A 19477-nucleotide genomic window follows, 5' to 3' on the forward strand; every position below is an offset into this window, starting at 1 on the left:
CTGCCGCGGTTTCCTCTGGCCGTTGCCGGTTTACGAGCGCGCAAATGGAAAAGCGGCGTCTGGCCAGGCTCGCCTGCGCACCGGCTGCCGGGCGGCACACAACCCTCGCTTGTTTGGCCACCGGCTGCCGCTGCCACCGGCATCCTGACACCGCTGCTGCGGGTGCCCTTGGGGGCTGGCTGTGCCCGGCGTCCCCCGGCTGAGCTCCCCGGACACGTGCCCCATGTGCCCTCTGCATGGGTGTGATGGCCGGGGGCCCTCGTGTTGTGCCGAGAGTGGAGCCGCGGTGCTGTGCCGGGGCCGGCTGCGGAGCCTCCCCCACATTGGCCCAGTTTGAGGGGCCCCACCGGGAGGGGAATGACTCAGTGCAGCCCCCCCCCCCGTCCCTGCTCCCCCATAACGTCACTCGGGAAGTATGTGCCCGACGCTCCCGGTTCCCATTAGCTGTGGAGAGGCGGGGGGGGGGCTGATGGCTGCTCCGGCAGGAGAAACCGCAGCACACGTCCGCCTGCTCCGGCCCGGAGGAGAAGCCGGGGCTGCTGACATCGGGGCTCCGCGCTAAATCCCGGCTGCGGGTCCTGGCTGCTGCCGGCACCAGGTCCCTGCCAGCTTCTGGCCCCTGCCCTGCCCGGGGGATGCTGCCCCTCGGGGTGACGGCACCCTGCCCTCCCTGCAGCCCAGTGCCTGGTAGGGTGCCCCCAGGAACGCGGGCAGAGGCAGGATGGGACCCCACGGGGCTCAGCAGGTACCGCCAGCCCCAAACCTGCCTCCTCCTCTGGCTCCCGGCACAGTCCTGCCCGCTGAGCCGGCGGCAAGGGAGGGCAGAGGGAGCGCAGGCGCGGTTGTAGAAAACCTGTTTATTTTATGAAAACATCTAGAAAAGAGCAGGCGTTGCAGCCCTCAGATCAAACAGCTCCCCCGGGGCGTTGTGGGGCCGCAGGGGCCGTGCCACAGCCCCCGCCCCACACAGGGGCCCGTCCCCAAGCCCTCCACCAGCACCCCGCTCCCGGTGCCGGCCCCTCGCTCCTCCGCCAGCCGCGGCCGCGCTAGGCTGGCTGCTTCCACAGGAACGTCTGGATGGAGTCGCTGGGAGCCGTGGCCTCAATGAAGCCGACCCGTGGGTCGGAGATCCCGAAGGACACGTCCACGGGGGAGCTGTGGGGGATGCGAGAAGGAGACGCGGGTCAGAGCGGGCAGCCGGGCTTCGAGCCGGGGCGCAGGGCTGAGCCACTCACCGGTTCAGGACCACCAGGACGACGGCGCCGTCGGGGCGCAGGAAAGCCGAGTGCTCTAGGTCACACCGGCGGCACTTCTTGGAGACAGCCAGCCCCACGCGCTGCGAGCCCTCGGGGATGAACTTGCTGCAGGGACGAGCAAGCCGTGAGCGTGGTGCCCGGGACGGCAGCAGGAGCCGGCAGCCGGAGCCGGCAGACCCTTGCCGGTCCCCCCCGGCCCCGACCCACCTGAAGTGCCCCAGGTGGTAGAACATGGGCTGCTTGTAGAAGATGTCCTTGCTGCTGTCCACGATGACGGGGCTGTCCACGTAGTTCTTGCTCCAGTTGGGGCCCCCCTCCATGTCCAGGGCCAGGTTCCAGTCGGTCCAGCCCGTCACGTAGTTGTTGAGGTTCTGCGGGGGAAGGTGACGGCGCTGAGCTGCGGGTGGGCGCAGGGGGTGGTCGGCGCGCCAGCGGCCCCCGCCGAGCCCTACCGTCAGGATGCTGTGGCTGTACTTGCTCCCGCGGTCCCAGCCGCCCAGCACCACCCTGGGCTCCCAGAAGTAGGAGCCGGTGGAGGCCTCCGTGGAGAGGAGGAAATAGTCCGGGAAGAGGTGATGGGTGATGGAGAGCGTGAGGTCGATGGGCGCCAGGAAGTCCAGGTACCAGTGGATGCCGATGCCGCTGATGTAGCTGGCGGCCACAGGGTCTTTGAGAACCTGGCAGGAGAAAGGAGTCACCAGTGCCCAGGGCTTGGAGAGCCGCCGTGGGGCCGGGAGAGCCGCCGTGGGGACTCACCACCTGGGCCCAGTACGGCAGCATCACCCTCTGGTCATCCAGGATGATGAGCTGGACGTGGCGGTGGGAGCTGTTGGCCAGCGCGGGGCCCAGGTCCCGTGCGATGAAGTCCCGCTGGTGCTCGGGGGAGAAGCCCAGGCACTGGAAGGGGTAGAAGACGATCTCGCCGGCTGTGGGCTCGTTCCCCGCTGTCACCGCCCAGAAGGTCAGGTTGTGCTTGGCGTACTCGTCCAGGAACCTGAGCGCGGGCGCAGAGGGTGAATGGCCCCGTCGCGGCAGCACCAGCCCCAGCCCTGGGCACGGTGACACCGGCACCCACCGCGCTCCCACGGCCCCTCACCGGATGAAGTACTTGGCCCAGGCTTGGTGATACTTGTCCCCGGGGCTGCCTTTCAGCGTCCCCCTCCCCGTCATCGCGCCGTTCGTCTTCATCCAGACCGGGGAGGTCCAGGGGCTGGCATACAGCGACAGCGGCCGCTTGGCCACTGCCTGGGCTGCCCGCAGGATGGGGATCTGGGGAGAACCGGGATGGCAGCGAGCTCTCCAGGTCTGCCCCAGCGCCGGCATCGCAGGCGGCAGGATGAGTCCTCTCCCTCCCCACCAGCGGGAAGGTGCTCCCTCTTCCCAGCCCTTCCCATCCCGTCCTATCCCACCCAGGCTGCAGCCCCGGTGCCTCGGGCTCGCCCTGCAGGACTCACCTTCATCCGCGTGTCCTCCTCCGTCAGGTTGAAGTGCTTCAGCTCAAAGTCGCCCTCCGCATCAGCGTAGGTGTACAGGCGGACGGAGAAGTCGGTGCTGGCCATGGGGACGCGCACGAGGTTGTACTCGATGCCTGGGGACAGGGTGGGCAGTGATGGGCATCCTTGGGGTGTATTCGGGGCTTGTAGCCCCCCCGGCTTCCAGCAGCCTCCCAGCCCCTCGGCACGAGTCTCAGCAGCCAGACCCCGAGCAGGGGAGGCCGGACAGACCGGCCCTGCCACCCAGCAGCATCGCCCTGCCCCAGGCTCACCTTCCTCGGAGAAATAGGAGCGGAGCAGGTGGTTCTGGGCATCCTTGGACAGGGACTGGATGTTGATGGCAGCCGAGTCTGTGACGGAGCCACCAAAGCCCTTTACCTTCTGGTACCGCTGCGCTGTGTCCAGGGTGAGATGGAAATCTGCGGGGGACAAACATCGTCGCAGCCGCCACGCAGGGATGGACTCTGTTCCCTGGTGCGCAGGCAAGCATCCGGCTGCGGCGGGTACCTGGGGTCTCGGCGTTGCGCTGGAAGCTCCCCTCGCTGCGCTCCAGCCGCTTGCCGGCCTTGCTGCTCTCGTACTTGACGTAGGTGCCCGGGGCCGGCAGGACCACGGGGTCCAGCGTGTCGCAGTACGTTGCGCTGCAGGCGCACACCAGCGAGCCGTGACCGAAGTCCTTAGCATCGCAGGGACGGCCGCCTGCGGCAGGAGGAGAGTCCGGGCAGGCACAGCGGGCTGTGGCAGGAGCCCAGCTCTCCCCTTCGACCCACCAGGGACACCGAACCCACAGCTTTGCCATTCCAAACCTCTGACCTCCCCAGCCCTCTGCTCGGGGACACGGCACCGGCACTTACCTGCTGCCCGCAACGCTGCCTGCACCAGCAGAAGCCAGCCCAGGACACCGGCGCACGCAGGTCCCATGGCACCTCTGCTGCAGTGCGGCTTGGTTGAATGCTGACGGCAAGCACCGGGGCTGGGAACGGGGCGGCGGGTGTCAGCAATCAGCTCCTCTCGCCCTGTCTCAGCCCCGTGCGGGGACAGAGACCCAGGGCAGGAACAGCCCCAGCGTCCCCCTGCCCGGGAGCCTCGGGGAGCACCAGCACCCTCTGCCAGGGCTGAGCCCCCGCCGCCCTGCCCGCTCCCCACAGCCCCAGCCCTCGCCTTCCCTCCCGTGCCACCGCTTTACCCATGGGCACCTCTGGCCTCATCTTGGCTGGGGGTGCAGCCCCCCGAGCGTGTGCCACCCCGCGCCCACCAGCCTGGCGTTCCCAGCCACCCACGCCAGCCGTACCCGGCAGCTCGGTTCACTCCCATCGCTTCCCTCCCACTCCTTCGCCCTCTTTGCTCGTCCCACAGCTGCGCCGTGCCGTGCCGTGCCGTGCTGCTCCACTCCACGCATCCCCGGTGCCTCCCGAGCCGCGGCCGAGAGCAAACAGCTCCACGCTCCCAACCCCGCGAGCGTGGCAGCTGGGGCTTGCCCAGCCAGAACGCTTTGGGGCTTGAGCCCCCGGCGCAGGGGGGTCCCGCTTTTCCCTGCTCCCTGTGGATGCTCCCACCCCGCCCTGTCCTTCCCGTGAGCCTGGGCGAGGAGCTTCTTGACGAGGGCACGGGAGGAGCCACCTCCGTGCCTCGGGACCCCGGTGCCAGGCGGCTGCCCCCGGGCAGGGGGACGCGAGGGTGGGACGGTGCCAGCTCGCCGCTCCCCGAGACTGTGCGGGATGGGGAGCGGGGCCAGGCAGGCCGTCCCGCACGCATCGCCTCCCACACCCTGCCCAGCGCCGCGGGCATGGCCTCAGCGTGGTCCTGCTCTCCGGGGCCATCCCCATCCCCACCGGCTGATGAAGCCGCTCCGGACTCAGGGTACTCACCCGCTGCCAGAAAACCCTCTTGCCACGTCTCTGCTGGGCGCCGGGCAGCGGGGCGGCAGGACCTGCTTTCTGGCTGTGCGTGGTAGGAGGTGACGGCGTCTGGCAGAGCAGGAAAGGTGAGTCCGGGAGAGGACAGCTCATGGGACTCGATGCATTTGAAGAGGAGCCCGGGGATGATTTTGCAACCTCGCTCCAATGAGAACTTTCAACACTCACCGCAGCATTTGCAAAGCTCTCATGAAACCTGTCCCCGTGGCCAGAGGGAAGCCGGGGAAGGGGGGGCGGGATGCCCACCAGCTCCCCAAGTGCCTCCATCACCCCAGAGAGGCCCCCCCGCAGCCCCCTCCGCCCAGCCCCAGTGCAGCGCTCCCCTGGCAAAGAGCCCCACGAAAGCAGCCGTGTCTCCCCAGGACACCCCCGGGCAGGGGCCGGGTGGCCGTGCCCACCCAGGCGTCCCTGCTGGGGTCGGGCGGCTGCTCGGCCTCGACTCCCACCCGGCAGCGGCTCGGCTTTGCCGCGGGCACCTCTTGCCCAGAGGTGTCGGCAGCCAGTGCCGCAGCCACGACCCGTGCCCGGCTTGTGGCGGCACCAGCAACTTCCATGGCATGGGCAGAGGCGTTGCCAGGGCCGTGGGCAACCCCACGAGCGGCCGGCCGCGGCAGGGACGACTGCACCCCGCTTCTCACCGGCCGGCTGAGAAGGCGATGGGCGCAGCGGCGGGGTGCAGGTGCTGCTGGCCGGGGCCCCGCTCACCCCTGCCGTGGGGCTGTGCCCCCCACGCCTGAGCCCCACGCCCGCAGCCAGGCTGGGTGGAGCAAGCTGCAGCAGTTTATCATCTGCAAAACAAGTCTGGGCTCCGCACCTTCTAATTTGGGATCCTTCCTAATTGCAGGCACCTGCCCATCAGGAGAAACAGGAGAGCGGGGCAGAGGCACGGGAGAGGCAGCGTCTGCCCAGCCTGGCCCCGGTGTCCCCCCGATGCTGCTCGTGCAGGTGGCCAGGGGGGCAACCCCTCGCCCGGGGACCACAGCCCCTCGCTTGGGGACCGCTCCTCCCGCTGCGACCGGAGCAAGGACCCCCCGGGCTCAGGCTACGGCTGGCGGGGACGATGGGGGCAATTCCTCCAGCCTCACCCCGGCCCCTCACACCCGCTGCCGGGGATGTTGCATCCCTCGGTTTCCCCGTCAAGCTTTTTGGGCGTGGAGGGAAGGTACCAGCCCTGCGGCAGATGCGTTTCCAGATGGCCAGGGAGCGTGGAGCCCGCCCGGAGGGGCTGTGCCGATGCATTTCCCTGCACACGCGTCCCTGAGCGCTGCTGAACATCTGGGGGTGCGGGGCTCCGTATGCACCTTCCCTGCCTGGCAGAGCTTTGGCGTACCTTGAGAAGCGCCCGCAGCCCAGGTGCCGTTTGGGCCAGCGCTATCCGGGAACATCCGTAAAAACGCAGGACGGGCGGATGCGCCCGTGAACAGGGCTGAGACGGAGCCCAGTGCCACCTTCATGCCGCACTCCAAGAAAACAGCTGTTAAACCTCTTTTTTTTTTTGCCTTTTTTTCCCCAACATCAGCAACTCCACAGCTCACACACAAGGGGAGTTTGCCAAGGAGCGCTCTGGCTTTCTCATTCCAGGACTTCAAAGATGCTGGTAACGTTCCCAAAGGCTGGAGCGAGCAAATACTGTGACTGGTATTTAAAGAGAGCAAACAGGATGGCCAGGTAATTGTGGGCTCCCACCTCGATGTCGGCCACAGCCGGAATAGAGGGGAGTCTGTCCGGAGGCCACAGCAGCGGAGGGTGGCTGGATGCGGCCAACGGCGTGAGTTCTGGAAGAGATGGCATCAACCTAATTCGTCTGCGAGGTTTGGTGGATGGGGACACTGATATAATTTACTCGGCCTTTTCCACAGCGTCTGCCCTGGTGTAAGAGGACATTTTGATTTAAAATAAAAAAAAAAAAAAGAGTAGGCTGGGGAAAACCAACAGCACGTATGAAACGAATCAAGAGCTGGCAAGCGGCTGAGGCTCCAGCTGCAGCGATAAACAAGGCAGCCACACGCGGGCCACGGGGATGGAGCCCTCCGGGGCACCCCTCGCCTTTCGCCGCCTCTCCGAGGAAAACCGAGCAATTTCCGAGAGCGTAGAGGAAACACTGACGGGAACGGCGCATACCAGAGGGAGCGCGTCACGGCTTTACTTGGCACCCGAGACACACGCGAAGGTTTCAAGGGAGCCACGTGTGGAAGCGTGGTCCAGGAGACGGCGCAGCAGGAGCTTTCAGGGGGCTGGGGGGGTGCCGGGGAGGGAGGGGGGAGGCTGGGAAGTGCCAGCAGCGGCAGCCCTGGCGAGACCCCAGCGCCGGGAGCACGTGCAGCCCCTTCACGGGGGCAGGACCCCTCGTCCCTCCTGCACCCCCAGCAGTGGGTCACCACGCCGATGGGCTTCCACCATTGAGGTGTGCTGGAAAGGGTGGGGGACAAGCTGAGCCCTGGAGACCCCCAACCACTCGGCGCCGTCCCCAGCACTGCCCCGGCCGTCACTGCTGGCGCCACAGGTAGGTCTGGATGGAGTTGGCCGGAGCCACGGTCTCGATGAAACCAACGGCGGGGTCCTGGATCCCGAACGGCACATCCCAGCCAAACCTGGGGGAGCGAGAGGGGCTGAACAGGTCGCCGAAGCCGAACATCGCCCCGCGTCCCCCCGCCCGGGCTGCCCCGCTGACCTGTTGAGGACCACCAGGACGAGGGCCCCGTCGGGGCGCAGGACGGCCACGTGCTCCAGCTGACAGATGAGGCATCGGCGGCTGCTGTGCAGCCCCACGCGCCGGGAGCCCTCGGGGATGAACTTGCTGCGGGGAGAAGAGCAGGAGAGGGATCGTGCCCCCAGTCTCGGGCTGGCGGCAGCACCTGAGCCCCCCCGGCCCCGACCCACCTGAAGTGCCCCAGGTGGTAGAACATGGGCTGCTTGTAGAAGACGTCCTTGCTGCTGTCCACGATGACGGGGCTGTCCACGTAGTTCTTGACCCAGTTGGGGCCCCCCTCCATGTCCAGGGCCAGGTTCCAGTCGGTCCAGCCGGCCACGAAGTGGTTCAGGACCTGGGCAGGCGGGGAGGGGGCTGAGCAGGGCTGAGCCGGGCCCCCAGCCCCGGGCGGGCAGTGCCGGGGGACCGTACCGTCAGGATGCTGTGGCTGTAGCGGTCCCCTCGCTCCCAGCAGCCGAGGGACACGGAGAACCGGAGGGTGAGGAAGCCGCTGCAGGCCTCCGTGTAGAGGAGAAAATGGTCAGGGAAGAGCTTGTGGGTGGCCTCCAGGCTGCAGCTGGCCGGGACGATGCCGTCCAGGTACCAGTGAACCCCCACGCCGGCGACATAGCGGGCAGCGGTGGCATTGCCCAGGACCTGGGGGAGAGCAGAGGAAACGCCTCGCACCAGGGCCACCAGCGCCCTGAGCTCCGTGGGGATGGACACACGGACCCCAAATGCCAGCGGGGTCTCCTAGGGCCACCTGCCTCCCCTCTTGTCCCCTCCTGCGGGCACCGCAGGCTCCCGCCCCTGCACCCCAAGCAGCAAGCCATGAGCAGCACCCCGACATGGCTCCGGCACCCCGACATGGCTCCGGCACCCCGTTGGGTATAGAGCAATAGGTGTGTGGGGGTAGACGTGCCCCTCGGTGGGCTCCTTGCGCCCCGCATGGCTCCCGCTGCTGCCTGGTCCTCCCTCCGCATCCCCCCCGGTGCGGTCCTGGACCACAGCCCTGCCTGGTCCCCGGGAGCTGCGGGTTCGAGGCGAGGGAGGGAGGTGCTGCGCCCTCCCCTGCAGCTCCAGCCTCGCTCGAGGCAGGGGCAGGAGCACGTTTTAGTTTCTTTCCTTTTAGTTTAAGTTAATTCCCACAAACAGCTCTTCAGCATTGCAAAGGGGAAGCCGGATCAGCCGAAACTCTGCCTGGAGAAGGTGCTGGCACACCAGCAGCGCCTGTGCAAACCGCACTGTGGGAATCCGGGACGCGGATGCCACCTCCCGTCCCTGCTCCAGCCAGGCACACGCGGAGGCGGTTGCTACCAAATTAGCCGGCTCCGGCTCCCTCTCCGGCCCACCCGGTTTGCCTCCTGCTCCGTCTAGGGCTGGGAGCGGCTGTTGGCTTAATTTTCAGCTAAAACCCAAGGCTTGGGTGGGACGCGGAGTGGAGGGAGAGGAAGGAGCCGGGCAGGGCGGCGGGCTTTGCTCTTCACCGCTTTGGCCCAGTGCGGGAGGTGGATGCGCTGGTCGTCCAGGATGATGAGCCGGGTGCGGTGGGGGCTGCGGGCCAGCGCGGGGCCCAGGTCGCGGACGACGAAGTCCCGCTGCTGCGCGGCGGTGAAGGCAATGGTGGGGAACTGGGGGGGCGTCAGGAGCGCTGCGAGGGGCTCGTTCTGCGCCGTCACCGCCCAGAAGGTCACGTTGTGTTTGGCGTATTCATCCAGGAACCTGGTGCGGGGAAGGGGGGGCAGCGTCAGCCGTGCCTGCCCACCCTCTGCCCGCCCCAACCCGCTCCCCAGCACCCTGCGGTCCTCGGGCATCCCGGCCCCGGGGGACGGTACTTGATGAAGTAGTTGGCCCAGGTCTTGTGGTACTTGTCCCCTGCCTGCCCCTTCAGCGTGCCCTTCCCGCGGACGTCCCCGTTACTCTTCATCCAGGCTGGGGAGGTCCAGGGGCTGGCGTACAGCGACAGCGGCCGCTTGCTCATGGCCGAGGCTCGGTGCAGGAGGGGGATCTGCAGGAGGGGGCAGAGGGACCAGCTCAGCTCCAGCTGCAGCCCCCCAAAACCACACGGCCCAACATGGGAGGAAGGGGAGCACTCAAGGGACCTCCGCGGGGAACGGCAGCCTTCGAGCACCACCCCATGGCAGGGCGCCCCGGCTCCGCACCCTGGCAGTGCCAGCCGGGATGCGCCAGGACGTGCCCCGGAGGAGGTGCCAGCTCCCACGGGCTGTCCCCACGCACCCTTCCACCATGCATGGGGCTCGCCAGCGCCTGGTCACAGGGGTCCTGGCACTCATAGGAGCTCCGGCGGGAGAGGGAACAAGGTGCTGATGGCAGTGGCTTCAGCCTCCCACCTTCATCTTCACGTCCTCCTCCGCCAGCCTGAAGTGCTTCAGCTCGTAGTCGTGGGGGACATCGTCGTAGCTGTAGGGGCGCACGGAGAAGTCGCTGCAAGCCATGGGGAGCCGGATGAGGTTGTACTCAATCCCTGCGGAGCAGGAAAGGCATCAAGCGGCATCAGAGCAGGCACCCAGGTGAGGGGTGTCCCTGCAGCGGGAAGGGGCGCAGCCACCTCCAGAGACCCCAGGAGCCATCCCACACTGCCGGTACCCTCATTGCTCACCGTTCTCGGAGAAGTAGGAATGCAGTAGGTTGTCCTGGGCCGGCTGCGACAGCCCCAGGATGTTCAGGGCAGCAGAATCGGAGAGAGACCCACCAAAGCCCTTCACGTGCTGGTACAGTACAGAGACATTGAGCAGCAACAGCAGCCCTGCGAGGGAGACCCCGGCTCAGCTCGTGGTGCCTGGGGGTCCTGCGGTGGCACCCGCCGCCTGCCCAGCCGCAGCAGGTACCTGGGGCGCGCAGGCTGCGCTGGAAGCTCCCCTCGCTGCGCTCCAGCCGCTTGCCGGCCTTGCTGCTCTCGTACTTGACGTAGGTGCCCGGGGCCGGCAGGACCACGGGGTCCAGCGTGTCGCAGTACGTGGCGTTGCAGACGCACACCATGGCATCGCGGCCGAAGTACTTGGGGCTGCAGGGCCGGGCGCCTGGGGGGCACGGGCAGGGGGGGGCAGCGACCCTGGCAGAGCTCTCCCGCCTGCCCCGGGGTGCCGCCTCTGCCCCGTGCTCCGCGCCCTGTCACCTCCCCAGGCACCCCACCTCCGGCGCTGCCCCCGGGCTCCTGACCCCGTCCCAGGGCACCCCAGCGCCCACGCCGCGCCGTCCCATTGCCACCTCCGCGACATCCCTGCGCTCACCTGCAGCCCGGGGCACCGCCTGCAGCAGCAGCGGCAGCAGCCAGCCCAGGACGCCGACAGCCCCCATGGCTCCTCCACGTCCCCCCAGCTCCGGCGGGTCCCGGGTTGCAGAGCCTACAAGCAGGGGCACCCTCAGCCAAGGCAGGCGCGGGCGGAGGGGCAGGCTGTGCTCCCCGGCTGGATCGGCACCGTCACCTCTGCCCCCACTCCTCCTTCTGCTGCCGGGGAGCTCCTGTGGCACCCTCCGTCCTCCCACCCCCCCGCAAAGACCCTCGCCTTGCGGGAAGGTGAGGTGGGTCCATCCCTCCCAGGAGCCTGCAGCCCACCCGCCTCCGCCCCGGCTGCTCCCCAACCTGCGCTGCCGCCAGCCCTCCTCCTCCTCCTCAGGCGGCTCCAGCCTCCCCACCTCGCCTTTACGGGGAGCCGCTTCGAGACCTCCCTCCGCAGCACACCCTCTCCCACCCCCACAGCTCCTCCTTGCCCTCCTCCCGGCCCGTACCTACACCTGGTCTTGGACCCGGACCATCGTAGGTCTCCTCGCCGTGGGGCCGGAGCCGGGGAACACCGGGTCCCCCTCACCTTCTGTTGCCGTGCAAGGGTGTCAGCCCCCAGAGAGGCGAGACGGGGACATGGCACCTCCGGCTATGCCAAAGGCCCCACCGACACAGGGAGATGCGGCACGGGGCAGCTCGGAGAACCCGCTGCAACACCCTGGATGAAGAGCTGATTTCTTTCTTTTGTCAGGCAGGGTCTGGATGAATCCCTGGAGGCACAGCGGAGCCCACGGGCGGGCTCACGGGCACCGGAGGCTGTCCTGCTAATGAGCTCTAACAGCACCTTGGGCGATTTACCCCTGCCCATCACCCCGCTTCCCCCATTCCCCCCACCAAGAGCTGCTGTGGCCGTGCACCCGGGGTGGGGAGGGTCCAGGACCCCCAGACAGGGACGGCAAACATGGCTGCACGGCTCGGTGCAGCAGAAGGACCCGGAGCTACAGCCACACAGGAGCTGGGGCCGCTGCCATGCCCTGCCCAAGCCTTTTGCATGGTTCGCCCCACCTCAGCGCGCAGCACGGAAGGCGGCGGCGGCGGCAGCAAGCTGGCAAGTGCCCCAGCTCCTGCCCCGGCAATGGCAGCCAGGCCAGCGCTGTCGGGTCAGACCCGCGGAGGGGAACCCGCGGCCCCGACACTGGCCGTGCCAGAGGCAGAGCTGTGCTCCTCGTGCCTGGTGACAAACGGCTCCGGGAACGCTCCCTGCTCCTCTGAGAGCAACCCTCCCAGTCCAAAGAGCCAGGGCTGAACTGAGCCGGCTCACCCAGGCACGCAGACACCGCCTGGTCCTGGTCGCATCACCCGGGACGTGCCCGCGCCCGTGGACGCGCATGCACGCAGCCGTCACTGCGGGGACGCCCTCAGCACCCCTCCGCAGGGGTGGCCCAGGGGGACAGGGAGCAGCCAGCTCCCGGCCACTGCTCCGCCTGCCCAAGAGCATCGAACGCCGGGGCTCCGAGTTTCCCTCCACAGGGTTAAAGCACTCCGTTAGCTCTCCCTCTCCGGGTGGAGCAGCACTTCATGACTAATTTTCTCCTTTTCTGGCATATCAGATACAGCTGTGGGGCAATTCAATTCATCAAAGTTCCTCCTACCCTCCAGCACTGCCCTGCGCCGCCACGTGCGGCCAAGCCACGTGGGGCCGAGCCGTGGGGCCGAGCCGTGGGGCGCCCAGGCCAGCTGCCAGCGGGGAAGGGGCAGACGGGGCCGGGCAGCCCCCGGTTACGACTCACGGGGCAAACAGGCAGCCCGGGAAGGAAGCTGCTGGCCCCGTCCCTCTGCCCCATGGGTCCCCCACCCCAGCTGTGACTAAGGTGTCAGCCGGCTGCTACACCCAGGCTAATAAGCCCCAATTTTGGGGAGGGGTTAATAGGTCAGCCCCTGCTACCCCATGGTGATCAGCTGCCTCCTGGCCCGCTGCCAGCCGCCCCGGATGCCCCTTACCCCCTTTCCCTCCCCATTTTGGGGTCCGGCTCTGCCTGCCCCCCCGCCCGGCCACAGCCCCGCAGCCGGCTCGGGTCCCCGCAGCCCCCACAGCTCCCGGGAGCAAAAACACTGCGGAGGCCGCTGGAGCTCATCCCTATCACCACGGACTGATAAGAGCTTCCTGCTGAGCAGGAAAAGTGAGACCCAGGGGAAGGGCAACGCCTCGGCGCGGAGCGGCTGGCACGGGAGATGCTGGGCAGCCCCACCAAATCCTCTCCAAGCCGCTTCTTGCCGCCGCTCCCAGCGCGCGGGGTTTCTCACGGCGTTCGCGGACCTGCCCCGCAGCAGGCGGAGGAGCCTGGGGGGTGAATTTTGTCCCCTAGCCAGACCCGTGGGGATGGGGACCCTGGGGACATGGAGCCGGGGCTGAGCTGCCATTACGGGGATGGCGACTCTGAAAAACGTCGGTGCCAAAGCGGGAGCCGGGTGCGCAGAGCCTCGCTGCCGCTCGGTGCTGCCGGACCTCGGCCCTGAGCATGGGGAGACCCAACCCTTACTGGTGGTCACTGGTTCCAGGCCAGCTGCTGGGGGGGGGTCCCATCCTCCCAGCCCCAGCAGCCACCAGCCCATGTGCGCCCCAAAATGAGCCAACGCTTTGCACAAGAATTAATGAGCCAAGCCCAACAACGTTGGAGGATTCGCCCCCTCTCCATTTAACCCAGAGCTAGTCAGTCCTTCAGAGCCGAGCAGAGCGCAGGGAGAAGGGTACGTGTCCCGGGATTATTCACCATCCGGACATTGGCTTTTATTACCAGGGCCGGTAAAACGTTAAAGGAATCCAGTAAGTAGGAACCTGGGGAAGAAGGAGGTGGAGGAGCGGTCCTGCACCCAGGCACAGGGATGCTGGGAGCGGGATGGTGGGAGCGGGGCTCCATGTCGCTGCGATCCTGGAGAAATATTTCCCTCTTGTGGACAAACACAGCCTCCGGGCAGGAGCGGGGTGCTTGTGCCCCTCCGCAGAGCCAGCTCTCCCCAGGACTCGGGCACCCCCCCGATGTTGGGGGGTCCCAGGGCTCCTGTCCCAGAGCAGCGTCCCGGTGGCACCGCGGCGCAGGACGTGCCAGCTTCCCAGGGTGGCCCTGTCACGCACTTACCCGCTGCCCCGGGCGCTGCGGAGCTGGCGCTGGGCTGTGCCCGGCCCACGCAGCGTCGCTGCTGTCAGCTTTGACAGCATCCCCGGGCCGCATCCTGCCTGCCTCGACCCGGCTGACCCGGATCGGCCCAGCAGCCCCGGCCTCTCTTCCTCACCCTGCCTGCAATCGCGACCTCCCTGCCCTAATCCTTCGCTCAGCACGCCCGCCGAGCTCCCTCCCTCCTTCCTGGGTGTGCCCGCGCTCAGCACCCACTCTTGGCCCCGTGCCCGCTTGCTCAAGCTGCCCCGGCTCCGCAGCGGGTGCTGAGCCCCTGGTGCACCCTGAGCCTCCTCGTCGCAGCAGGAACAGCCCTGCCCGGTCCCCGCAGAGGACAGCACGCCCCAGCGCAGGGCCGCTGCAGCCTGGCCGGCATCCCTCTCCCTGCAAAGCCCCGGGAGAAGCTTGCCAATGCCCTGACCCCATCCAGAGCCAGCTCGTACCCCGAACCCGGTGTGCTGCGATGCTCCTGGAGCGGGTTCCGCTTCCAGCCCTGCAAAGCCCCGGGAGAAGCTTGCCGATGCCCTGACCCCATCCAGAGCCAGCTCGTACCCCGAACCCGGTGTGCTGCGATGCTCCTGGAGCCGGTTCCGCTTCCAGCCCCTGCACCCTGGGCTGGGTGAGATGTGATCCACGCACCCCCCCACCCCAGCATCGGGCTGCAAGCGGCTCCAGCTTGGCAGGAAAAGCCCGGAAAGCTGAAGCTTGGTCGCAATCCCTGCCCAGGGCTTCAACCGAGGCGGGTGCCCAGGCACTTCGCCCCGCTCCAGAACCCAGAGCATCTGTGTGCAGGGTAAATCCTGAGCTGCCTGCCAGTTCCTAAACCTGCCCACAAAGGCAGCGGGAGAGCACCCGGGCTCGGCTTAACCCCTTGCCAGGCAGCACGCTCTTGAAACTGGGACCAGACTGGTCTCTGGAGCACCTCCGCAGCAGGGTAAGCCCCACTGCGAGTTGTGGGGGGGAGAGGGGCCGCCCCGCGGGGCTCCAGGTGCTCTGCGCTGCTCTCGGGACTCCTGCGGGCTCCGTGCCCGGGCGGCACCCAGCCATGGCAGCCGGGAGCAGGGGAGGGACCTGGACGTTTCTCTTCCAGCCACAGACATAGAGGCAGCATCAGCGTTTAATGTCAGAGCAGCAGAAAACAGCGTTCACAGCCTGTAGGATCTCCACCCCAAGGGGCACCGGTGTCCCCAACCCTCCTGCATGTGCACGGTGCTCCCCGAGCCAGCTCACTCCTCCAGCTCGCCCGAACGCTCGCCTCCGTTGCGGCGCAGATAGCGGTGGGCCGCCTCCTCCACGTTCCCAGGCCCGAGCCGGCGGGCAGTGTGGGGCTGCTCTCCCGGCCCAGCTCAGTCCGGCCCCTGGCCAGCCACGGGCGTCCCAGCTGCGTCACTGCCGCTGCCACAGGTAGGTCTGGATGGAGCTGGCCGGAGCCACGGCTGCAATGAGGCCAACCGTATCAGCCAGCCCGAAGGTGACGTTCTGCAGGGACCTGGAGGGTGAGGAGCAGCAGGGTCAGACCTGCAGCAGCTCCCGAGCACCAGCGGTGCGCAAGGCTCAGCAGGACGAACCACACGCGTGGTCCGGCGGGACGGGGTCCCATGCTCGTGGGCCAGGCTGCATCGCTCACCGGTTCAGAACCACCACCACCACGGCGCCGTCGGGGCGCAGGAAAGCCGTGTACTCCAGGTCCGTCTTCTTGGACTCTTTGGAGGCAACGAGCCCCACGCGCTGGGAGCCCTCGGGGATGAACTTACTGCATGGACACGAGCAAGAAGCAACCCCAGGAAGGGAGTCAGAGCCCAGAACTCCTCTCCCAACAAACCGGCCCCGCTCCCCGCCCGACAAGCTGCTACTGCAACCATGGAGCTGGAGCCTGGGCAGCTGAGAGCGTGTTGGGGGGCCCCGACCCACCTGAAGTGCCCCATGTGGTAGAACATGGGCTGCTTGTAGAAGATGCCTTCGCTGGTGTCCACGATGACGGGGCTGTCCACGTAGTTCTTGACCCAGTTGGGGCCCCCCTCCAAGTCCAGGGCCAGGTTCCAGTCGGTCCAGCCGGCCACGAAGTGGTTCAGGTTCTGCAACAGGAATAGTCCAGACGTCTGCTGAAGGAGCGAGGTGCTGACGGGAGAGGGAGCGCGCCGGCAGCCCTCTCCGGGGCCCACCGCATAGGACAATGCAGGGGCCTCACCATCAGGATGCTGTGGCTGTACTGGTTCCCTCGCTCCCAGCAGCCCAGGATCACATCCCTCTCCCAGAAATGGGCCCCGATGCACGCCTCCGTGGCCAGGATGAAGTAGTCAGGGAAGAGCTCGTGAGTAGGCACCACCGTGTCCTGTATGGGACCAATGAAGTCCAGGTACCAGTGGATGCCAATGCCGTGGACGTAGCGAGCTGCCTCTTCATCCTCCAGGACCTGGCAGGGAGAAAAGTCAGCCACCACCGGCTCCCGCCGGGCAGAGAGCCAGCGCCCCAGCCCTCGCGCTGCAGGACGGAGCGGCCGAGCCTTCTGCGGGGATGTGCTGTGCCAGCAGGACTGGGGCTCTGCCCCGGCTCGCCGACCCCACGCCACACTCACCACTTTGGCCCAGTGCGGGAGGTGGAGCCGGTTGTCGTCCAGGATGATGAGCTGGACGTGGCGGTGGGAGCTGTTGGCCAGCGCGGGGCCCAGGTCCCGTGCGATGAAGTCCCGCTGCTGCTCGGCCGTGAAGCCCAGGCACTGGAAGGGGTAGTTGTTGATCAGCCCGGCCGAGGGCTCGTTCTCCGCCGTCACCGCCCAGAAGGTCAGGTTGTGCTTGGCGTACTCGTCCAGGAACCTGGGCACAGGGGAGAGGGGTGAGCCATGGGGTCTCCCCAACGCCACCGCCGAGGATCCCCTGGGTATCTCCCCCGTCCCCTTACCCCAGGCGCTCCTTACCGTACAAAGTAGTTGGCCCAGGTCTTGTGGTACTTGTCCCCTGCCTGCCCCTTCAGCGTGCCCTTCCCCACGAAGGACTCGCTGGTCTTCATCCAGGTCGGGGAGGTCCAGGGGCTGGCGTACAGCGACAGTGGCCGCTTGCTCATGGCGGAGGCTCGGTGCAGGAGGGGGATCTGCAGGAGGGGGCAGAGGGACCACCTGAGCTGAGCCCCTGCGCCCCCACCGCCTCCCACCCCGCTCCCTCCCGTCACTCGCCTTCAGCTTCGTGTCCTCATCTCGCAGGCTGAAGTGGGTGAGCTCGTAGTCGAAGGGAACGTCATCGTAGGTGTAGGCATGGAGGGAGAAGTCGCAGCTGGCCATAGGGAGCCGGACGAGGTTGTACTCCAGCCCTGCCAGGCACAGCGGGGTGGGACGGGCAGAGGTGGGCAGTGGGACAGGAGGTCTCCAAGCCCTGCCCAGTGCCCAGGCAGAGGCCCGCAGGGTCCCCGTCACTGTCCCTGTGCCCAGGCAGAGGCCCGCAGGGTCCCCGTCACCGTCCCTCCCGCCTCCCCCAATGTTCTTACCTTCCTCCGAGAAGTACGAGCGCAGCAGATGATCCTGGGCTGTTTCCGGCAGGGAAAGGACGTTCATGGCAGCCGCGTCGGTGACGGAGCCACCGAAACCCTTCACCTTCTGGTACCGCTGTGTCGTGTCCACGGTCAGGACGAGATCTGCAGGGAGCGAAGCCGATGTGACGGCGGGTTGCAGGCAGGGTCCGGCCCGTCTCCGCCGGCCGCAGCAGGTACCTGGGGCGCGCAGGCTGCGCTGGAAGCTCCCCTCGCTGCGCTCCAGCCGCTTGCCGGCCTTGCTGCTCTCGTACTTGACGTAGGTGCCCGGGGCCGGCAGGACCACGGGGTCCAGCGTGTCGCAGTACGTGGCGTTGCAGACGCACACCATGGCATCGCGGCCGAAGTACTTGGGGCTGCAGGGCCGGGCGCCTGGGGGGCACGGGCAGGGGGGGGGCAGCGACCCTGGCAGAGCTCTCCCGCCTGCCCCGGGGTGCCGCCTCTGCCCCCGTACCCCCTCACCTCCCCGGGCACCCCACCTCCGGGGCTGCCCCCCGCGCTCACCTGCGGCCCGGGGCACGGCCTGCAGCAGCAGCAGCAGCCAGCCCAGGGCACCGGCGGCCCCCATGGCCCCTCCGCGGCCCCCGGGCGCAAGGCCTGCGCGCAGCCCGCACCGGCGAAGCCTCCCGTCCCGCTGGCACCCCGAGCCGGTACCGGCCGCGCTCCTGTGGGGCAGCCCCGGGCCCGCTGCCGGCCTCGCCTTTAAGGGCGCCCGGGCTTCCCGTCCCGCCCACGGCCCGGGGCCCCGGTGCAGGAGCGGCACCGGCGCTGGGCGGGCCGGGCGCCGGTTGGGCAAGACAGCGGGCGCGGGCCCGGCCCTACCCCCGCGACGGTAACGGGGCCGGGGGAGCCGCACGGCCGGCGGGGCCGCTCACCCCCCGGCACCGGGGGGACCCGGGAGGCGCAGGCGGGCACCGGGCACCGGCCCAGCTTGGGCAACGCGCTGCGTCCCCGCTCCGCCCGCGGCCGGCGCCGGTACCGGCCGTCCCCCGCGGCGCCGCCGCGCGCTCCCGGAGCCGCCAGCGGGGACCCGCGCGGCCGACGCCCCGCCCCGCCGCTCACGTGACCGGTCAGCTGACGCGCTCGCCCCGCCCCTTCCCCCGGCGCCACCGGCCGCACGGCCCCGGGCGGGCGGTCACCACCTTTATTCGGTCTCTAGCGAGGGGCAGCGCGGCTGCGAGCGCCGCGGGACCGGCCCCGCGAGGCGTCCCCGGGCGCAGCCGGGCGCGGGTACCCCGGGGCGGGGGGACCGGGCGGGGGGCGGGCACGGCCAGCGCAAGGGACCGGGCACCGGGCACCGGGCACCGGGCACGGCCGGTGTGGGGACGGGGCTGAGTGGCCGGGCAGGGGCCGGGGGCCAGGCACGGCCGGCGTAGGGGACGGGGCAGGGGACAGGTATGGCCATCCCGGGGTACAGGCACGGCTGGCGCAGGGGACAGGGCAGGGGACAGGGCAGGGGACAGGCACGGCTGGCATGGGGGACAGGGCAGGGGACAGGGCAGGGGACAGGGCAGGGGACAGGCACGGCTGGCATGGGGGACAGGGCAGGGGACAGGGCAGGGGACAGGGCAGGGGACAGGCACGGCTGGCATGGGGGACAGGGCAGGGGACAGGGCAGGGGACAGGGCAGGGGACAGGCACGGCTGGCATGGGGGACAGGGCAGGGGACAGGGCAGGGGACAGGGCAGGGGACAGGCACGGCTGGCATGGGGGACAGGGCAGGGGACAGGGCAGGGGACAGGCATGGCTGGCATGGGGGACAGGGCAGGGGACAGGCATGGCTCGCGCAGGGGACAGGGCAGGGGACAGGCACGGCTGGCATGGGGGACAGGGCAAGGGACAGGGCAGGGGACAGGCACGGCTGGCATGGGGGACAGGGCAAGGGACAGGCACAGCTCGCACAGGGGACAGGGCAAGGGACAGGCACAGCTCGCACAGGGGACAGGGCAGGGGACAGGCACAGCTCGCACAGGGGACAGGGCAGGGGACAGGCACGGCTTGCACAGGGGACAGGGCAGGGGACAGGCACGGCTGGCATGGGGGACAGGGCAAGGGACAGGGCAGGGGACAGGGCAGGGGACAGGCACGGCTGGCATGGGGGACAGGGCAGGGGACAGGGCAGGGGACAGGCATGGCTGGCATGGGGGACAGGGCAGGGGACAGGCACGGCTGGCACAGGGGACAGGG

The 19477-nt window shown here is 68.6% G+C and overlaps 3 protein-coding genes across 3 annotated transcripts; all 3 read right to left on the reverse strand.

Moving 5' to 3' along the window:
• Window positions 1-1046: 1046 nt before the first annotated feature.
• LOC132320017 (lysosomal acid glucosylceramidase-like) lies at window positions 1047-3670 on the reverse strand. Its single transcript, XM_059832114.1, has 10 exons — window positions 3604-3670; window positions 3257-3448; window positions 3022-3168; window positions 2711-2844; window positions 2353-2525; window positions 2013-2250; window positions 1709-1933; window positions 1464-1627; window positions 1236-1361; window positions 1047-1155 (listed from the first exon to the last, which is right to left on the reverse strand). Exons 1-10 carry the CDS (start codon window positions 3668-3670, stop codon window positions 1047-1049), a joined length of 1575 nt encoding a protein of 524 aa, XP_059688097.1.
• Window positions 3671-7150: 3480 nt separating this feature from the next.
• LOC132320113 (lysosomal acid glucosylceramidase-like) lies at window positions 7151-10630 on the reverse strand. Its single transcript, XM_059832327.1, has 9 exons — window positions 10606-10630; window positions 10204-10395; window positions 9706-9839; window positions 9190-9362; window positions 8842-9076; window positions 7787-8011; window positions 7546-7709; window positions 7337-7462; window positions 7151-7256 (listed from the first exon to the last, which is right to left on the reverse strand). The coding sequence occupies exons 2-9, from the start codon at window positions 10352-10354 to the stop codon at window positions 7151-7153; spliced, it is 1314 nt and encodes a 437-aa protein (XP_059688310.1). The 5' UTR covers window positions 10355-10395; window positions 10606-10630.
• Window positions 10631-15117: 4487 nt separating this feature from the next.
• Window positions 15118-17636, reverse strand: LOC132320076 (lysosomal acid glucosylceramidase-like). Its single transcript, XM_059832255.1, has 8 exons — window positions 17471-17636; window positions 16941-17074; window positions 16686-16858; window positions 16347-16584; window positions 15960-16184; window positions 15683-15846; window positions 15399-15524; window positions 15118-15260 (listed from the first exon to the last, which is right to left on the reverse strand). Exons 1-8 carry the CDS (start codon window positions 17619-17621, stop codon window positions 15158-15160), a joined length of 1314 nt encoding a protein of 437 aa, XP_059688238.1. The 5' UTR covers window positions 17622-17636; the 3' UTR covers window positions 15118-15157.
• Window positions 17637-19477: the final 1841 nt, after the last annotated feature.

This window comes from Gavia stellata, chromosome 33, assembly GCF_030936135.1.
Source record: "Gavia stellata isolate bGavSte3 chromosome 33, bGavSte3.hap2, whole genome shotgun sequence".
NCBI lineage: Eukaryota > Metazoa > Chordata > Aves > Gaviiformes > Gaviidae > Gavia > Gavia stellata.